We start from the raw sequence: 17361 nt of genomic DNA on the forward strand, positions 1-17361 counted from the left end.
TGTGACCCTGGGAAAGTCACTTCACCCCATTTGCTTCAGTTTCCTCATCTGTAAAATGAGCTGGGGAAGGAAATGGCCAAGCACTCCAGTATCTTTGCCAAGAAAACCTCAAATGGGGTCACGAAGAGTCAGACAGGACTGATGAAACAACTGAAGAAGTTTCCAGCCCCTCGAGCATTTGTCATTTTTAATAGGTGTGAGGTGGTAGCCCAGAGTTATTTTAATTTGCATTTCTCTAAGTAATAGTAATTTAGAGCAATTTTTCATATGATGATAGACAGCTTTGATTTCTTCATCTAAAAACTGCCTGTTCATCCTTTGACCACTTATCACAATCGGGGAATGATTCATATTTTTATAAATTTTATTCAGTTCCCTATATATTTGAAAAATGAGACCTTTATCAGAGAAATATGCAGTAAAATTTTTTATATTACTTTACTATCTATGGCACTTTTTAGCAAAATAGAGTTCTCCTGATTATCTCTTTTAATTGGGTCTATTTTTGCTTTTGCTTTGTCTGAGATCAGGATTGCTACTCTGCCTTTCTTACTTCAGGTGAAACATAATAGATTCTGCTCTAGCCCTTTATTTTAACTGTGTCTTTCTGTTTCAAGTGTGTCTCTTGTAAACAACATATTGTTGAATTCTGGTTTCTAATCCATTCTGTTACCTACTTTTGTTTTACGGGTGAGTTTACCCTCGTGTCAAAGACCTCTCCTGCCAACCTCCTAAGTTGTCTTGGCTGGAAAAATATCTCACCCTTTTTGTTGGCTCTGCCACCCCAAATTTGATTTGAGGTATTGTTTTTAAATTCTTTGGAGAGGAATGCTGGGAAAGTTTATTTAGGTTGCTGCTTGTACTCTGCCATCTTGGCTCTGCCCCCCAACCCATAGACTTTATTTCTGGGACAGTTTTTGGTAGATATAATAGATCAACTCTTCAGAATACTCTTCCTTTTCCTTTAGCACCTACCTCATTATCTTCCTCCCCAACTCCTCCCCTTATACATGGAACTGCTTCTTTGTTTATATTTCCTAAGGCCATTTCTTCTACTACAATGGTGCCTACCTAGAACATAGTAAGTACTTAAGAATTTTTTTTGGTATATTTTTCTTCTCATTCTGTCCTGAAGAAGTAATCTGAGGTTAGGACTGCTCAGAGAATTTGCCCAAGGTATGAAGGAGGTCTTAAAAATTTTCTTATCTTCAGCTCTTCTACATTTGACATACAGCTCTGTGAATGAGGACCAGAGTTATTACGACAGATGTTACACCCCCAAATTTCTACTATAAGTTCCTTCTCATTTCCCTGGATTTCAGTTTTGCTCAGGGATCACACTTGAAGCTAGAAGGCTTGTACAACACGGGGTAGCACTTCAGAGAGTATGAAATCAATGCTATTAATAGCCATATGAAAAAACACTCTAAATCCCTAAGTAGAGAAAGGCAAATTAAAATAACTCTGAGATACCACCTCACACCCATCAGATTAGTTAAAATGACAGAAAAGATGGGGACTGGAAAGCAGGGACTTGCATGAGCTCCCCCCCAGGTCACTCCAAACACCTATGAAAAATGGCTCTGAACAAATTCTAGAGCTGTAGAACCCACGAGATAGCAGAGGGAAGCAGGGCTCCAGCCCAGGATGGCCCAGATGGTCACAGGGTAAGGTCTATCGCATGGAGCTGGGAGCAGATACCAGCATGGGCCACGCCAGGACCATCCAGACCAGGAGCCAGGCAGAACAGGCCCTAGCACCCTGAATCAGTGAGCTGTGGCAGTTACCAGACTTCTCAACCCACAAACACCAAAGACAACAGAGAAGGTTAGTGGGAAAAGCTGCCTCAGTGGCAGCAGAGAACGTGCAGTTACAGAACTACAGCTGCAGTTGTTTCTGGCCCCAGGCCCACCTGGGGGGAGGAATTAAGAGGGGGATCAGAGCAGGAGTACAGAGCCAGCTTAGATCTGAATCCCAGTCCGGGTTGTCGGTTCTTGGGGGAGGAGGAACGCTGGTGTGGCAGAGCTTGCTGTGTAGAAATAGCTTGGGACAAAGTACTCTATACTCTATAAGCAGTCATATCCCGCTGAAAAACTCAAGGGTCAAGTAAGTTGGCTGGGAACATGGCCAGGCAGTGAAAACACATTCAGATTCAGTCTCTGACTTTGGAATCTTTCTTTGGTGACAAAGAAGACCAAAACATGCAGCCAGAAGAAGTCAACAAAGTGCAAGAGTCCACATCAAAAGCCTCCAAGAAAAACATGAACTGGTCTCAGGCCATGGAAGAGCTCAAAAAGGATTTGGAAAAGCAAGTTAGAGAAGTAGAGGAAAAATTGGGAAGAGAAATGAGAGTGATGCAGGAAAACCATGAAAAACGAGTCAATGACTTGCTAAAGGAAACCCAAAAAATACTGAAGAAAATAACACCTTCAAAAATAGACTAACTCAAACGGCAAAAGAGCTCCAAAAAGCCAATGAGGGGAAGAATGCCTTGAAAGGCAGAATTAGCCAAATGGAAAAGGAGGTCCAAAAGACCACTGCAGAAAATACTACCTTAAAAATTAGATTGGAGCAAGTGGAAGCTAGTGACTTCATGAGAAATCAACATATTATAAAACAGAACCAAAGGAATGAAAAAATGGAAGACAATGTGAAATATCTCATTGGAAAAACCACTGACCTGGAAAACAGATCCAGGAGAGAAAATTTAAAAATTATTGGACTACCTGAAAGCCATGATCAAAAAAAGAGCCTAGATATCATCTTTCAAGAAATTATCAAGGAGAACTGCCCGGATATTCTAGAGCTGGAGGGTAAAATAGAAATTGAAAGAATCCACTGATCGCCTCCTCAAAAAGAAAACTCCTGGGAATATTGTTGCCAAATTCCAGAGCTCCCAGATCAAGGAGAAAATACTGCAAGCAGCCAGAAAAAAAACAATTTGAGTATTGTGGAAACACAATCAGGATAACACAAGATCTAGCAGCTTCTACATTAAGGGATGGAAGGGCTTGGAATATGATGTTCCGGAGGTCAATGGAGCTAGGATTAAAACTCAGAATCAACTACCCAGCAAAACTGAGTATCATGCTCCAAGGCAAACTATGGACTTTCAATAAAATAGAGGACTTTCAAGCTTTCTCAGTGAAAAGACCAGAGCTGAATAGAAAATCTGACTTTCCAACACAAGAATCAAGAGAAGCATGAAAAGGTAATCAAGAAAGAGAAATCATAAGGGACTTACTAAAGTTGAACAGTTTTGTTTACATTCCTACATGGAAAGATGATGGGTATGATTCATGAGACCTCAGTATTAGAGTAGCTGAAGGGAATATATATATATATACACACACACACACACACACACATACATATATACACAGAGAGAGAGAGAGAGAGGGCACAGGGTGAGTTGAATATGAAGGGATGATACCTAAAAACATAAAATCAAGTTAAGGGATGAGAGAGGAATATATTGAGAGAGGGAGAAAGGGAGAGATAGAATGGGGTAAATTCTGTCACATAAAAGTGGCAAGAAAAAGCAGTTCATTGGAAGGGAAGAGGGGCAGGTGAGGAGGAATGAATGAATCTTTCTCTCATCAGATCTGACCTGAGGAGGGAATAACATACACACTCAATTGGGTATCTTACCCCACAGGAAAGAACAAGGAAGGAGATCAAAAAGCGGGGACGATAGAAGGAAGGGCAGATGGGGGAGGAGGTAATCAAAAGCAAACACTTTTGAAAAGGGACAGAGTCAAGGGAGAAAATTGAATAAAGGGGGATAGGATAGGATGGAGCAAAATATAGTTAGTCTTTCACAACATGAGTATTGTGGAACGGTTTTACAAAATGATACACATGTGGCCTATGTGGAATTGCTTGCTTTCTTAGGGAGGGTGGGTGGGGAGGGAAGAGGGGAGAGAATTTGGAACTCAAAGCAGATGTTCCAAAAAAAAAGTTTTTACATGCAACTAGTAACTAAGATATACAGGCAATGGGGCACAGAAATCTATCTTGCCCCACAAGGGAAATGGGGATGGGGGGAGTGGGGTGACAGAAGGGAGGGCTGACTGGGGAATGGGGCAACCAGAATATATGCCATCTTGGAGTAGGGGGAAGGGTAGAAATGGGGAGAAAATTTGTAATTCAAACTCTTGTGAAAATCAACACTGAAAACTAAAAATCCTAAATAAATGAATGATCCAAAAAAAAAAAAAAAAGAAATTCAAAAAAAAATAAATAAAAAAAATAAAATGACAGAAAAGTAAAATGACAAATTCTGAAAGGGACAGGGAGAAATAAGGGCACTAACGCACTACTGGTGGAGTTATAAACTGTTCTAAGCATTCTGGAGAACAATGTGGAACTACGTCCAATGGGCTATCAAACTGCGCCTACCCTGTGACCTAGCAATGCTGGTACTAAGTCTATACCCAAAGAGATAAAAGAGGAAAAGGACCCATGTGTACAAAAATATTTACAGCAGCTCTTCTCATGGTGGCAAAAAACTGGAAAGTGAGGAAAGGTCAATTGGGGAATGACTGAATGAGCTGTGAAATACGTGATTGTGATGAAATACTGTTGCATTGTAAAAAAAAAAAGTTAAAGGGGATGATTTTAGAAAAACCTGGGAAGACTTGTATGAACTGAGGTGAAACGAGCAGAACCAGGAGAACAAGGTATACATTAACAGCAATACTTTAACAATATGTAACTGTGAAAGACTTAGCAACTTTGATCTATATAGTGATCTACAACAATTTCAAAGGATTCATAATGAAAATGCTTACCTACCTTTAGAGAGAGAACTAATGAAATTAGTGCAGATTGAAATATTTTTTTCTATTTTTCTTGCTTCTCTTTTTTCCCAACATGGCTAACGTAGAAATATATTTTGCATGACTTCCTATGTATAACGGGTAATGTATTTTTTGCCTTCTGAGTAGGTAGGGGAGGAGGTGGAGGGAAGGAGGAAGGGAGAAAATTTGAAACTTAAAAATTAAATTAAAAAAACAACAACTTCATGGAGTCCCTGAAATCTATTAGTAGGTCTTGAGGTCTATAAACCACATTTTAGAAAAGCTTTAACCTAAGGAAACATAATAGACACACAGATATGTCTTCTTATTGGCATTTATTAACTTTCCATCTAAAACCATGCTCATTTTAACCTACGCAAATTAATCTACCTCTCAGGTGGGTCAAAGGTGATCCACACCAATGCAAAATCTGAAAAGGGATCACAAGTTAAAGTAAGTGTTCACAAACTGAGAACGCCCAGAAATCAGTATCTGAGTGTGAATCAGTAATGTTGCAAAAGAAAATGCAGAAGTGAGAAAGTTTACGGATGAGCTTAAATTTTGACAAAGACTTCTTAAAACAAGTCAAATCACAAACCTCCTGCCCTACAATATTCTCTCTCCTTCCTCTGAACTCAAGGCACTCATTGCCCCAAATCAGGGGTTCTTCTTGTGAGCTTGTTTTATTAATACTGCAATAACTACATTTCAATATAATTGACCATTTGTAATCCTATGTATTTTATTTACATATTAAAACCATCATTCTGAAAAGCAATCTTTAAGACTCTGCCAGACTGCCAATGGAGAGCGAAGGGATCCTATAACCCAACAAAGTTGCCAACTCTTGCCCTAGATAATAAACTCATCACTTCTTGCTTCCCAGCTTTGGGAACATGGGAAATAATAGTGTTATCTGAGAAAAAAAGCATTAATGACACATAAAATATCAAGAGAGCAAAGGAAGGCTCAGAGACACAAACACATGGATACAAGGTATTGTATGTTTAGGAAAAACCAAGCTATATCTAAGTTTTAATTTCATATATAATTCCCTTTTTCTGTTCTTTGACTATAGAAATTATATTTGTTGATGGATGTACAAGTTCTTAATAAAAAAATTAAATTAGAAAAATGAGACAATTTGATTTTTATGACAGAGTGAAAAAAAAAGAAGAAGCCATGTACTTCAACGTTTCCATTTTACAGATGAGGAACTGAGAGTCAGAAAAGTTAAGTCTTGGCCAAGATCACACACAGGTATTAAATCACTGATCTGAGTACAAATCCAGGCTCCTTCAAATCCATTACTCCTTTTACTGTACCACACTATCCCTTGGGATCAAGCACAAATCCAGAGTTCATTTGTCATCAAAGGCACTTCAGCACCAGGCTCCAGCTTGTTTGTCCAAGTTTACAACATCCCTCCCCTTCATGAACTCTTCAGCCTCTGGCTGTCCCTCACACAGGATACTCCACCTCCAGCCTCCCTGCCTTTGCACAAGCTGCTCTGCTCTCTTTCCCACCTCTGAGAATCCCTATTAGTTTCCTGAGTTCATCTCAAGTGCCACCAAAACCAAAGCAAAACAAACCCCTGAATCCTCATTTATTTTGTATGTATTTACACGCAACACATTTTGTCTCCTTCAATAGGACTTTGAAGGCAGGAGTTTCTCTCAGCAGGCCCTGTGCCTAGCAAGTAGAAGGCGCTTAATAAATGCTTGTTGGCTGATTGACTCATAATGAAGTGACTTGGGATTTAGGAGCCCTGGGTTCACATCTGTGCTCTTACAGAGACCTGTTGCATAACTTCAAGCAAATTACTGAACCTCTCTGGGCCTTAGTTTCCTCATGTGTAAAAAGGGGACGATGAGACTTCCACTATCTACCTAAAGGACTTGTAGTGGGGAAAGGGCTTTCTAAACTTTAAAACACCATGTAAATGATTATCTTTACCTGGCAAGGAAGCTCTTATATTATTGTCTTTACTGCTATTTAATTTTATTCAGTTTTTCATGTGTTGACTTGCCTCCCCAACCACACCACAAACTTCTTGCAGACAAGGAATGTAGATTCTTTGTATTGCTCAGAGTGCCTAGCAGAGCAGGTATTTAATAATTATTTCTGGATTGATTCAATCACTTTATGAAGTTGTCTTTAAACATGACTAGATCCGGCAAGAAGAATTGGAGCAGATTTTGAGAACATACCATGATTGAGAATTTGATTAAATTCACAGAAAACTAATTACTGCAAGTGGAATACAATAAGAACAAATTAATAAATACAGGCAAATGGCCTCTCATGTCCACCAGACCACCCACTGGGTCCATTAAGAAAGACACTCTGATGCAAGGGGCCTAGAAGCAAGTAGCCTGGCACTTAAAAGTGTTCAAAGTGTGCCTCAAATACATACTTTACGGATTAGGAAATGTCTCCTATGGAGTCTGGTGGGGAAAATCAGCTGCTAGGTAGGGATTACTCTCCCACTATCACATCTATCAAAATCTGCATACCCACCCAAAGTAACAATCTCTCACCACCTTACCTAAGCCTGAAATGCTGTCCCTCCCCCTCTGAAGCTCAACTCCAGTATCACCTCTTCCATGAAACTCACCGTGATGGATGTTTACCTTCACCCCATCCAACTTTAACCACAGCTCTGTTCTGCCTCTCTACAACATGCTTAACTAATCTTTCCAGGAAGTTTAATTACCTTCTTCCTTCCATCCTCAACCAGTATTTTGTTCTTCTTCTCTTTTCATGTCATGTCATGTCATGTCCAACTCTTCGTGACCCCATATGAGGTTTTCTTGGCAAAGATCCTAGAGAAGTTCGCCATTTCCTTCTCCAGCTCATTTTACAGAAGAGGAAACTGAGGCAAACAAGGTTAAGTGCCTTGCCCAGGGGTCACACAGCTAGTAAGTAAGTGTGTAAGAATTTGAACTTGGGTCTTCCTGACTTCAGCCCCAGCGCTCTATCCATGGGCCACCTATCTGTCCCTCTGCCTCTCAACTTCTTCCTCTCTAATTTTAACCAGTATTCTGTTCTGCCTCTGTACAATACACTTTTCCCTCAAGCTTAATTACCTTCTTCCTTTCTGTCCTTAACCGATATTTTGTTCCTGCATCTCTACAATACGCTTATTTGGTAAGACAGCTATCTGTCCCTCTACGAGGCTATAAACTCCAAGAAGGCAGAAACATTATCATATTTAAGTCATTTTTAAATTTAAATCAGTTTTAAATTATATTTAAATTGTATCCCTCCGCTGCACGCATTAGGCACTTTAATAGTGTATGTAGAATAAACACTGCTGTGGATCACCCTGTGAAGCGGACGTGGGGACAAGCTCGCACAGGGCACTTGGGGAAATTCAGAAAATCACCAGACCCTGGAGCAGAAGCACCGGCCACACTATAGCTTCTGCTGTACCTTCTGCTCACCTCTGCCCCCGGGGTCCCCCTTAAGGCTCAGGCTGCGGCCCCTCCTACCCGGGCCCTTGGCTCATCACCCTCCCCGGTGTTGGGGCTCCCTCCAGAACGACTGGATGGAAGGGGGGTGGACCGGTTGGGACATTGGATTTAAGTCATAAGCCTGGGCTCAAATACAGCTCGGACACTCGGTGGCCCTTTGACACCACCCCCACCCCCCAAGCCGGGTCACTTTGCCGCTCTGTGCCTCAGTTTCCCTCTCTGTAAAGTGAAGGAGTTGGATTTTCAGCTCTAAATGTATAACCTTACACTCTGCACTTACTTCTCTGGCTACATGTTATGTTTCCCCCATTTCAGGGAGGGCAGGGAGGGCCGCCCCGTCTCGGTTCTTGTGTTCCCACCCGCCCCAACCACCCCAAGTGCTGAGCGGAGTGCCTGGTACACAGCAAGTGTCTAATAAATGCTGTTAGAACAACTGTCTCGCCAGTCCACGCTGGGGTTACCCCTCTGGGGCTTGGGGGAGAAGGGCTGGATCTTCGGGGTGAGGGATGGTGGGACCCCCGATTGGGGGGGGGGGGGCTGGGGGCGGGGCTCGGTCGGCCTTTACCTTCACGAGCCACACTCCAGTATTTTGTTTGGCGCCGGTCAAGTCGAGCTCCCCGCGCTCGGCCATGGCTCTCCGTAAACTTCGCCACCGGTGGAGGAGAAGGGAGCGCGGGTTCGGGGAGAGAAGTCCGGAGGTCGCGGCTCTGGCACCGCCGGCGTCGCTCCAAAGCCGGGAAGCCGCTTACTTGGGGGAGGGGAACACGCCACTCCCGGAGACCGGGAAGCCGCGCCTGCGCACTACGTCTGTGCCCTACGGTGCCTCGTGGAGGACATATTTTCTTCGCTTTGCTCAGCGGAGTGGGCGTGGTTTCTGAAGCCGATAGACTGGAGTGGGGAGCAGGGGTGCAGACTCTTGCCGAGTTAGGCTTTTGAGAGACATAAACAGGGCTCTTCCGAGAAGATGCGCAAGATGTAGATCTCTATGCCGTTACTTGGATTACAGATTAAAGACTTGTTAAGATGCGACTGACAAGCAGTAGAAGATGGAGAAGCAGCTGTGGAAGACCATTGGAGGGAACATTCTCCAACTCCCAGATGAAGAAACTGAGACCTAGAGGACTCAGGTGACTTCGCCAAGGTCATGCAAAGCAGGGACTTGTACCCTGACCCCCAGTCCAATGTATTTCCCATGACACCACCCTGCCCCCTGGGAAACACAGAGCAGCCACAAATTCATTCACTTGGCAGGCATTTATTAAGCGCCTACTGTATGGCGAGCACTGGAAATAGACAAACAAAAACAATTTTAAAAATAAAACAATAGTTCCTGCCTTAGATCAACTAGGAATTTGATTGGAACTAACTTTCCTTTTCCTTCTTTTTTGCATTCATTATCAAAAGTCTTCAAATGGCACTAAGTTCTCAATTGTGAGTGACGTCATCATCAAGAGCGATGACATTTCCCACACGCTCTTCTCAAACTTCTCACATTCCATGACCTTTATCTCCAGCTTCAGTCACCCACTCAATAGGTGATAGACATCTATCATCACTCAAAACTGCTCTGTCTCCTAGAAGCAAAAATTTTCCTCTCTAGTCACAGCTATGAATGAATGAGTGAACGTATGAAGGAATAGAAGAAAATCCATTGATTAAGCACTTACTATGTGCTAAGTACTGTGCTAAGTTCTGGGGGATTGGGGGGGAGGGCGATACACAAACAGGAAGGAGAGGTTCCTGCCCCCAAGGAACTTACATTCTAATAGAAGGAAGTTACTTATATAGAGGAGGGTGGCCCTGAAAGGGTGCTTTGATTTGGAATTGGGGGATTGTGAATGTTCAGCAGCAGCAGGCACTAAATAAATGTTGGTTGATTGACTGATTGGTTGACACTCCTGAATGGGATGGATAATTGTGAAGACTCCACAGGGTATGTCTAAGGGAGTAGGAGAGGTTTGGGATTTGGCCTTGTGATTCTGGAAAGTCAGGGCCTGGAGCTGTGGGCATGCCCTTCCCCCTTTCTCTCAGATGTTAGAAGGTAATGAACTTCCTGTGAGCTATTTGTTCTCTGCTCCAGGAAGGTCTCTCCTCCCCCCCCCCACCCCATTTCTTCTCCTAGACTTCCAGACGCCACCCCAGCAGTTGAGTTCCGATAGGGAAAACCTGAGTGGACCAGATCAACCTTGGTCCTCTGTCTAGTTTTCACGCCTAGACTGTAAGCCCACCTCCCAGCCAATGGTGAGAAGTGATGGAGGTGGGTGGGAATCTTTTCAATCAGTATAAATTAAGGCAGGTTCCCTTTTACCTCGCCTCCTCCATTGTGGAGGTGTGCCCAAACCTTGCAAGGTTTGTAAAATAAATATACTTTGTTTCTCCTAAGGATGTCTCTCCTATTATTTGAAAATCCTGTCCCATAAACTCCCTTTCCAGTAATAATTGATTTAATTATGGCCCCAGCTAGGTCAGGGAGGAGCCATTATGCCTCAGGGCAGATGGCAAGGCTCATTGATCTGGAGAGTATAGAAGTAGGAGGGGTGGATAAGGGAAAATAAGCATGCTGGAATGTGAACTATTACCAAGTAGGGCTTGATAAAATGGGCCAGATGATACAATCAGCATGTGTGTGCTACATGTATTCAGAGCAGAGAGAATTATTCTTTTGATAAGCTTTGCAACCTATCCTTGGTTTGTACTTCTCATACTCCCTACATTTGTCATGATTCCCTATGTTTATATCACACACACCCAAGTACTTTGTATATATCTTGTATTTACTTATCTGTGTACATATTGTCTCCTTTGTTTTTCTCTCCCTCAGAAGAAAATACACATATAGACATATTGTCTCCTTCCAGTAGAAAAACAGACAGTTTCCTTTTTTTTTTTGTTTCCCATGCTTAGCACAATAAATGGCACATAAGATCGTGCAGAGAAGACTAGAAGGATCCTCAGAAGCCATGTAAGCAAGCCCCTTTATTTTACATTTGAGGAAAATGAAGCTCAGGAAGATTAAATAACTTGCCTAAGGTCATGCAGGTAGTGAGCACACAAGTCTGGATTTGAACCCAGGTGCTCAGACATCAAAGCCAATTTTCTTTCTACTATATCACATAGCAGTTAAGAAATCCTTGCTGAAATTGCAAAAGAGCTCCAAAAAACCAATGAGGAGAAGAATGCCTTGAAAGGCAGAATTAGCCAAATGGAAAAGGAGGTCCAAAAGACCACTGAAGAAAATGCTACCTTAAAAATTAGACTGGAGCAAGTGGAAGCTAGTGACTTGATGAGAAATCAAGATATTATAAAACAGAAACAAAGGAATGAAAAAATGGAAGACAATGTCAAATATCTCATTGGAAAAACCACTGACCTGGAAAATAGATCCAGGAGAGATAATTTAAAAATTATTGGACTACCTGAAAGCCATGATCAAAAAAAGAGCGTAGATATCATGTTTCAAGAAATTATCAAGGAGAACTGCCCTGATATTCTAGAGCCACAGGGCACAATAGAAATTGAAAGACTCCACAGATCGTCTCCTCAAATAGATCCCAAAAAGAAATCTCCTAGGAATATTGTTGCCAAATTCCAGAGCTCCCAGATCAAGGAGAAAATACTGCAAGCAGCCAGAATGAAACAATTTGAGTATTGTGGAAACATAATCAGAATAATCCAAGATATAGCAGCTTCTACATTAAGAGATTAAAGGGCTTGGAATACGATATTCTGGAGGTCAATGGAGCTAGGATTAAAAGCAAGAATCACCTACCCAGCAAAACTGAGTATCATGCTCTAAGGCAAAATATGGATTTTCAATAAAATAGAGGACTTTCAAGCTTTCTCAGTGAAAAGACCAGAACTGAATAGAAAATTTGACTTTCAAACACAAGAATCAAGAGAAGCATGAAAAGGTAATCAAGAAAAAGAACAAGAAAAAGAAATCACAAGGGACTTACTAAAATTGAACTGTTTTGTTTACATTCCTACATGGAAAGATGATGGGTATGATTCATGAGACCTCAGTATTAGGGTAGCTGAAGGGAATATGCATATATATACATATATATGTTTATGTATATATATGTATATGTGAGTGTGTATGTATATATGTATGTGTGTATATATATATATATATAGAGAGAGAGAGAGAGAGAGACAGAGAGAGAGAGAGAGGGCACAGGGTGAGTTGAAGATGAAGGGAAGATATCTAAAAGAAATAAAATCAAATTAAGGGATGAGAGAGGAATATATTGAGAGAGGGAGATAGGGAGAGATAGAATGGGGTAAATTATCTCACATAAAAGTGGCAAGAAAAAGCATTTCTGTAGGAAGAGAAGAGAAGGCAGGTGAGGGGGAATGAGTGAATCTTGCTCTCATCAGATTTGACCTGAGGAGGGAATACCATACATACTCAATTGGGTATCTTACCCCACAGGAAAGAAGGAGGAAGAAGATAAAAAAAGGGGGGATGATAGAAGGGAGGGCAGATGGGGGTGGAGGTAATCAAAAACAAACACTTTCAAAAAGGGACAGGGTCAAGGGAGAAAATTCAATAAAGGGGGATAGGTTAGGAAGGAGCAAAATATAGTTAGTCTTTCACAACATGAGTATTGTGGAAGGGTTATACATAATGATACGCATGTGGCCTATGTTGAATTGCTTGACTTCTTAGGGAGGGTGGGTGGGAAGGGAAGAGGGGAGAGAATTTGGAACTCAAAATTTTAAAAACAGATTTCAAAAACAAACAAAAAAAAGTTTTTGCATGCACCTAGAAAATAAGATACACAGGCAATGGGGTGTAGAAATTTATCTTGCCCTACAAGAAAGGAAGGGAAAAGGGGATGGGAGGGGAGTGGGGTGACAGAAGGGAGGGCTGACTGGAGAACAGGGCAACCAGAATATACGCCATCTTGGAGTGGGGGGGAGGGTAGAAATGGGGAGAAAATTTGTAATTCAAACTCTTGTGAAAATCAATGCTGAAAACTAAATATATTAAATAAATAAAAAAAAGAAATCCTTGCTGAGTTGAATTAAAGTAAGCCAAATTGAATTGAAGGGAACCGAAATGAATTGACTGATGATATTTAGGTCCTCTACCCTTTCCTCTTCACTCTGTCCTTCATTCCCTTTCTGACTTCGTTTGTGTCTTGGACCATATGGTCTGCAGTTGTGATGATATCCATAGAGTCCTTTGCTCCGTTGTCTGTCTGATGCGACCACCTTGCCAATTCTGGGTAAAACTCTCCAATGCACTTTCTCTGTTACTGGTTCTGCTCTGATGCTTGCTACTGTGTGAACGTGGATCAGCCCGTTAGCCATTTTGGACTTCACTTCCCTTATCTGTGAAATGAGAATTTTGGACTAGTTAGTCTTTGAGGTCCCTTGCAGCTCCAGATTTATAATGCTATATTATCCCTGCAGAAAATCACAAATCCAGAACCACCAGCCCCAGTACAAATGGACATTATCCTCACCTTAGGTGGGCCCTGCTGAATGCTGTGTGCTTTTGTTATTCGATTCCATTTGAATGATCAAATTCCCTCCCACACCACTATTTTAAACATTTTCCACTTTCCTCAGATTGTTAGGCTATCTTTCATCATACCATCACAGATATGGAGCTGGGAAGAACCATACAGGTCATTTAGCACAAACCCACATTTCACGGATGAGGAAAAAGGCCCAGAGAGGGGACCTGATTCGCCCACAGTAAACAGATAGTAGAACCTACCTGCTCTGACTCCGAATTCAGCAATCTTTCTACCAGAGTCAGGCACCAAATAGTTTTTCTTAAAGTGCTTAATATGCTCCAGGCACTTTGCTAAGCAGTAGGGATAAAAAGAAAGGCAAAAAATAGTCCCACATCCTCTGTGTACTTCATTCTGTGTTAATGACCTTGATGTCTATATCAAGGTGATACTTATTAAAGCCAGGTACTACAGATTGTTGCTGTATACATATACATAATACTAACAGAAATTTGGAACCAAGGATTTAGGTTATTGAGTCAAATATCAATGAGGAATCTCCACATAAGTGTTTTTTACTCTTTTGTCTTTCTCTCTTTCATTCATTTTTATTTTTTTGGTTTTTTTTCTTTTTTAAAAATTTATTTTAGACTTAAATACTAAAACTTAAATACACAATAAGAGAAAGAAACATATTATAAACTTAAATATTGAAACAAATATAAAAGAAAAAGTACATTGTCATGTGCGCACAGCAGAACATGAGAGGATTCAAAATATAGAGCAATAAATTTCCATTTCAAGAAAGCCTATATAATAAATACTGTGCATTGTGGTGAGAGCTGTTCATCTTTTCTTTGCTTCCTTGTAAGTTTTCTTTTGTTCTCTGCTGTATACTTTTTACTTTGTCTTTTTTTCCCCCTTTCTCTCCCCACCCCAGAAGGCTAAAATTAAACATAGATATAGATATATAGTATATACGTACTGTAACCAGAGTGACCTTTGTTTTCTTTGAGTGACTCAGCTTACCTCATTGAGCCTCGCTGGGCACTGGGGGCTTCTCTTCCAGGACAGGAAGCCCAGAAACCATGCCAGGAAGAAGAGAACTTCCTGTGTGATGAGTCATGGGGCTGGCTGAGGGGAGGTGTTGACTCCAGAGCCACGCCCCATTGGGTGTTAACCTAGTCTACGCTAGGGGGAGGGACCAACTCAAGAACCAATCGGCCCTGGTCATTCAGGCGGATGATGTCAAATACTCTATAAGAGGGGAGAGGACAGCTTGAAGAGCTCTCTTTCCTTTTCCGGTTGGTGTGGGAGCAGCGGGGAGTGTGACTCTGGGCCAGCCCTTGCTCTTGGGCCAAGCCCAGATGTTGGTAACTATGAATTGTATTGGGTCTGTCTGTTGATATTTGTGATTTGTTTGTATTTTGGTTTTGAGGTTCGGGGAGCTGGTTTGCTTTCCCCCAAACTAAATGAATGTTCTCAACTTCAGGGTACTGGCTGTTTGTTCCCCTGAACTAGCTGACTGTAATCTGTATTTGGCCTGTCTGTTGATGCTTGCCTGTATGCTCCCCTGAACTAACTGAATGCTGGCGTTTTTTCCACTGAACTAAATGAATGTTGTCTGTGTGCTAACTGAATGCTGGATTAAAGTAAGCTGCTCAACCCCTTCACCGTGCTTTCCTTGTTTAAGCAGATAAAAAGAACCTGTGCTTTTCCAGCGTGCCGGCAGCCTCCTGGGTGCATCTTACGCCCCCACAGAAGCTGCTAGCCGATTGTTAAAACACGTACATATACTCTTACATACATACCCTTACTTATACATACATATACTTAGATATCTATAATCATACTCATATATAAGCATATACATTCATATGCATCTATGTAAGCCTGTACTATACCTATTTGTCCTCTGTTCCTCTGAGGATGGATAACCTCTTATTCATTTTTCAGAAAGACTAAAAGGAAAAGTTGAGAAGAGGGATATAAGATGGATATGTATATGCACGTAAAATCATTCTACACATACTTCTATTTATCAGTTCTTTCTCTGGATGCAGAGAGCATCTTTCTTCATATGTCCTTTGTAGTTGATTTGGGTATTTATAATAGTCAAAATCATTTATTTGCTCTAAGTTGTTCTTAAAACAATATTGCTGTTATGGTATACATTGCTCTCTTGGTTCTGCTCATTTTGCTCTTCATTATTTTGTGCAATTCTATCCATGTTTTTCTAATACCATCCAGCTCTTTATTTCTGATAGCACAGAAGTCTCCATCACAAGCATATACCACAACTTGTTCAGTCATTCCCCAATTGATGGGCATTCCTGCAATTTCCAATTCTTTGCCACCACAAAGAGAGCTGCTGTATTTTAGAGCATATAGGTTCTTTTCTTTTTTCCCTGATCATCTTGAGAAACAGACCTATTAGTGGTATTGTCAGGTCCAGGGGTATACACAGTTATATACCTCTGGCCATAAATACAGATTGCTCTCCAGAATGGTTGGATTAGTTCACAGTTCCACCAACAGTGTATTAGTGTCCCAATTTTTTCACATTCCCTCCAACATTTGCCATTTTCCCCTTCTATCATTTTAGCCAATCTGATGGGTATGAGATGATAAAATTATTTTCATTTGCAATTCTCTAATCAATAATGATTTAGAGCCATTTTCATATGATTATATGTAGCTTTGATTTCTTCATATAAAAGTTGCCCGTTCATATACTTTGATTATCAATTGGGGAATGACATATTCTTCTAAATTTGACAAAGTTCTCTATATATTTGAGATGTAAGATCTTTATCCAAGAAACTGACTATGAAAAAAAAAACTTTCCCCCAGTTTTCTGCTTTCTTTTTAATCTTGGCTACATTAGTTTTATTCATACAAAACTTTTTCCATTTTATATCTACAGTGCTCCCTATCTCTTGTTTACTCATAAATTCTTCTTCTATCCATAAGTCTGATAAGTAATATGTTTCATGTTCTTCTAATTTTTTTTATTATATCTCCCTTTATATCTAGGTCATGTATCAATTTTGACCTTATTTTGGAAAATGGTATAAGATATTGGTATGTACCCAACTTCCGCCAGACTGCTTTCTAGTTTTCCCAACAAGTTTTTTTTTTTTTTTTACCAAATAGTGTTTATAACATGTAGCTTTGCAAATAAATATTTGCAAAATTTAGTTAATGTGGATTTGGCTTGTGGAAGACCTTGAATTTAAGAATGAACGTGAACTTTATTCTGTAGGTAGTGAGGAAGAAGTCATTGTAGTATAGTGGGAAAAAGAAATGTTGGCTTTTGAGTCAAAGAACCTAGGTTCAAATCCCACCTCCTACCACTTATGTGACCTCAGGCAAATCATTTAACCCCTCTGGGTCTCAGTTTCCCCATCTGTAAAATGAGGGGGCTGGACTAGAGGTCCTTGAAGGATCCCTTCCAGTTCCGGAGTGACATAATCAATAGCAAGCATTTATTAAACACTTATTAGGCACCAGGCACCAGGCACTGTGCTAAGGTGGGGATACAAATACAAAAAAAAAAAAAGAAAGATAGCCCCTGTCCTCAAGGAGCTTATTGCTGTTGTTATTATTGCTTTA

General features: G+C 40.9%; 1 protein-coding gene across 2 annotated transcripts in view; it reads right to left on the reverse strand.

The window, feature by feature from the left end:
• The window catches only part of GTF2F2 (general transcription factor IIF subunit 2), a 170764-nt gene extending 161677 nt beyond the window's left edge, over window positions 1-9087 (reverse strand). Inside the window, exon 1 of one of the 2 annotated variants that reach the window (XM_036757794.1) lies at window positions 8844-9087. In XM_036757794.1, coding sequence (XP_036613689.1) covers window positions 8844-8909 — 66 coding nt within the window. In that variant the 5' untranslated portion in view covers window positions 8910-9087. The remainder of the gene's footprint in view (window positions 1-8843) is intronic. The other variant, XM_036757795.1, reaches the window with a different exon arrangement.
• Window positions 9088-17361: the final 8274 nt, after the last annotated feature.

Source organism: Trichosurus vulpecula, chromosome 4 (assembly GCF_011100635.1).
Source record: "Trichosurus vulpecula isolate mTriVul1 chromosome 4, mTriVul1.pri, whole genome shotgun sequence".
NCBI classification, from domain to species: Eukaryota; Metazoa; Chordata; class Mammalia; order Diprotodontia; family Phalangeridae; genus Trichosurus; species Trichosurus vulpecula.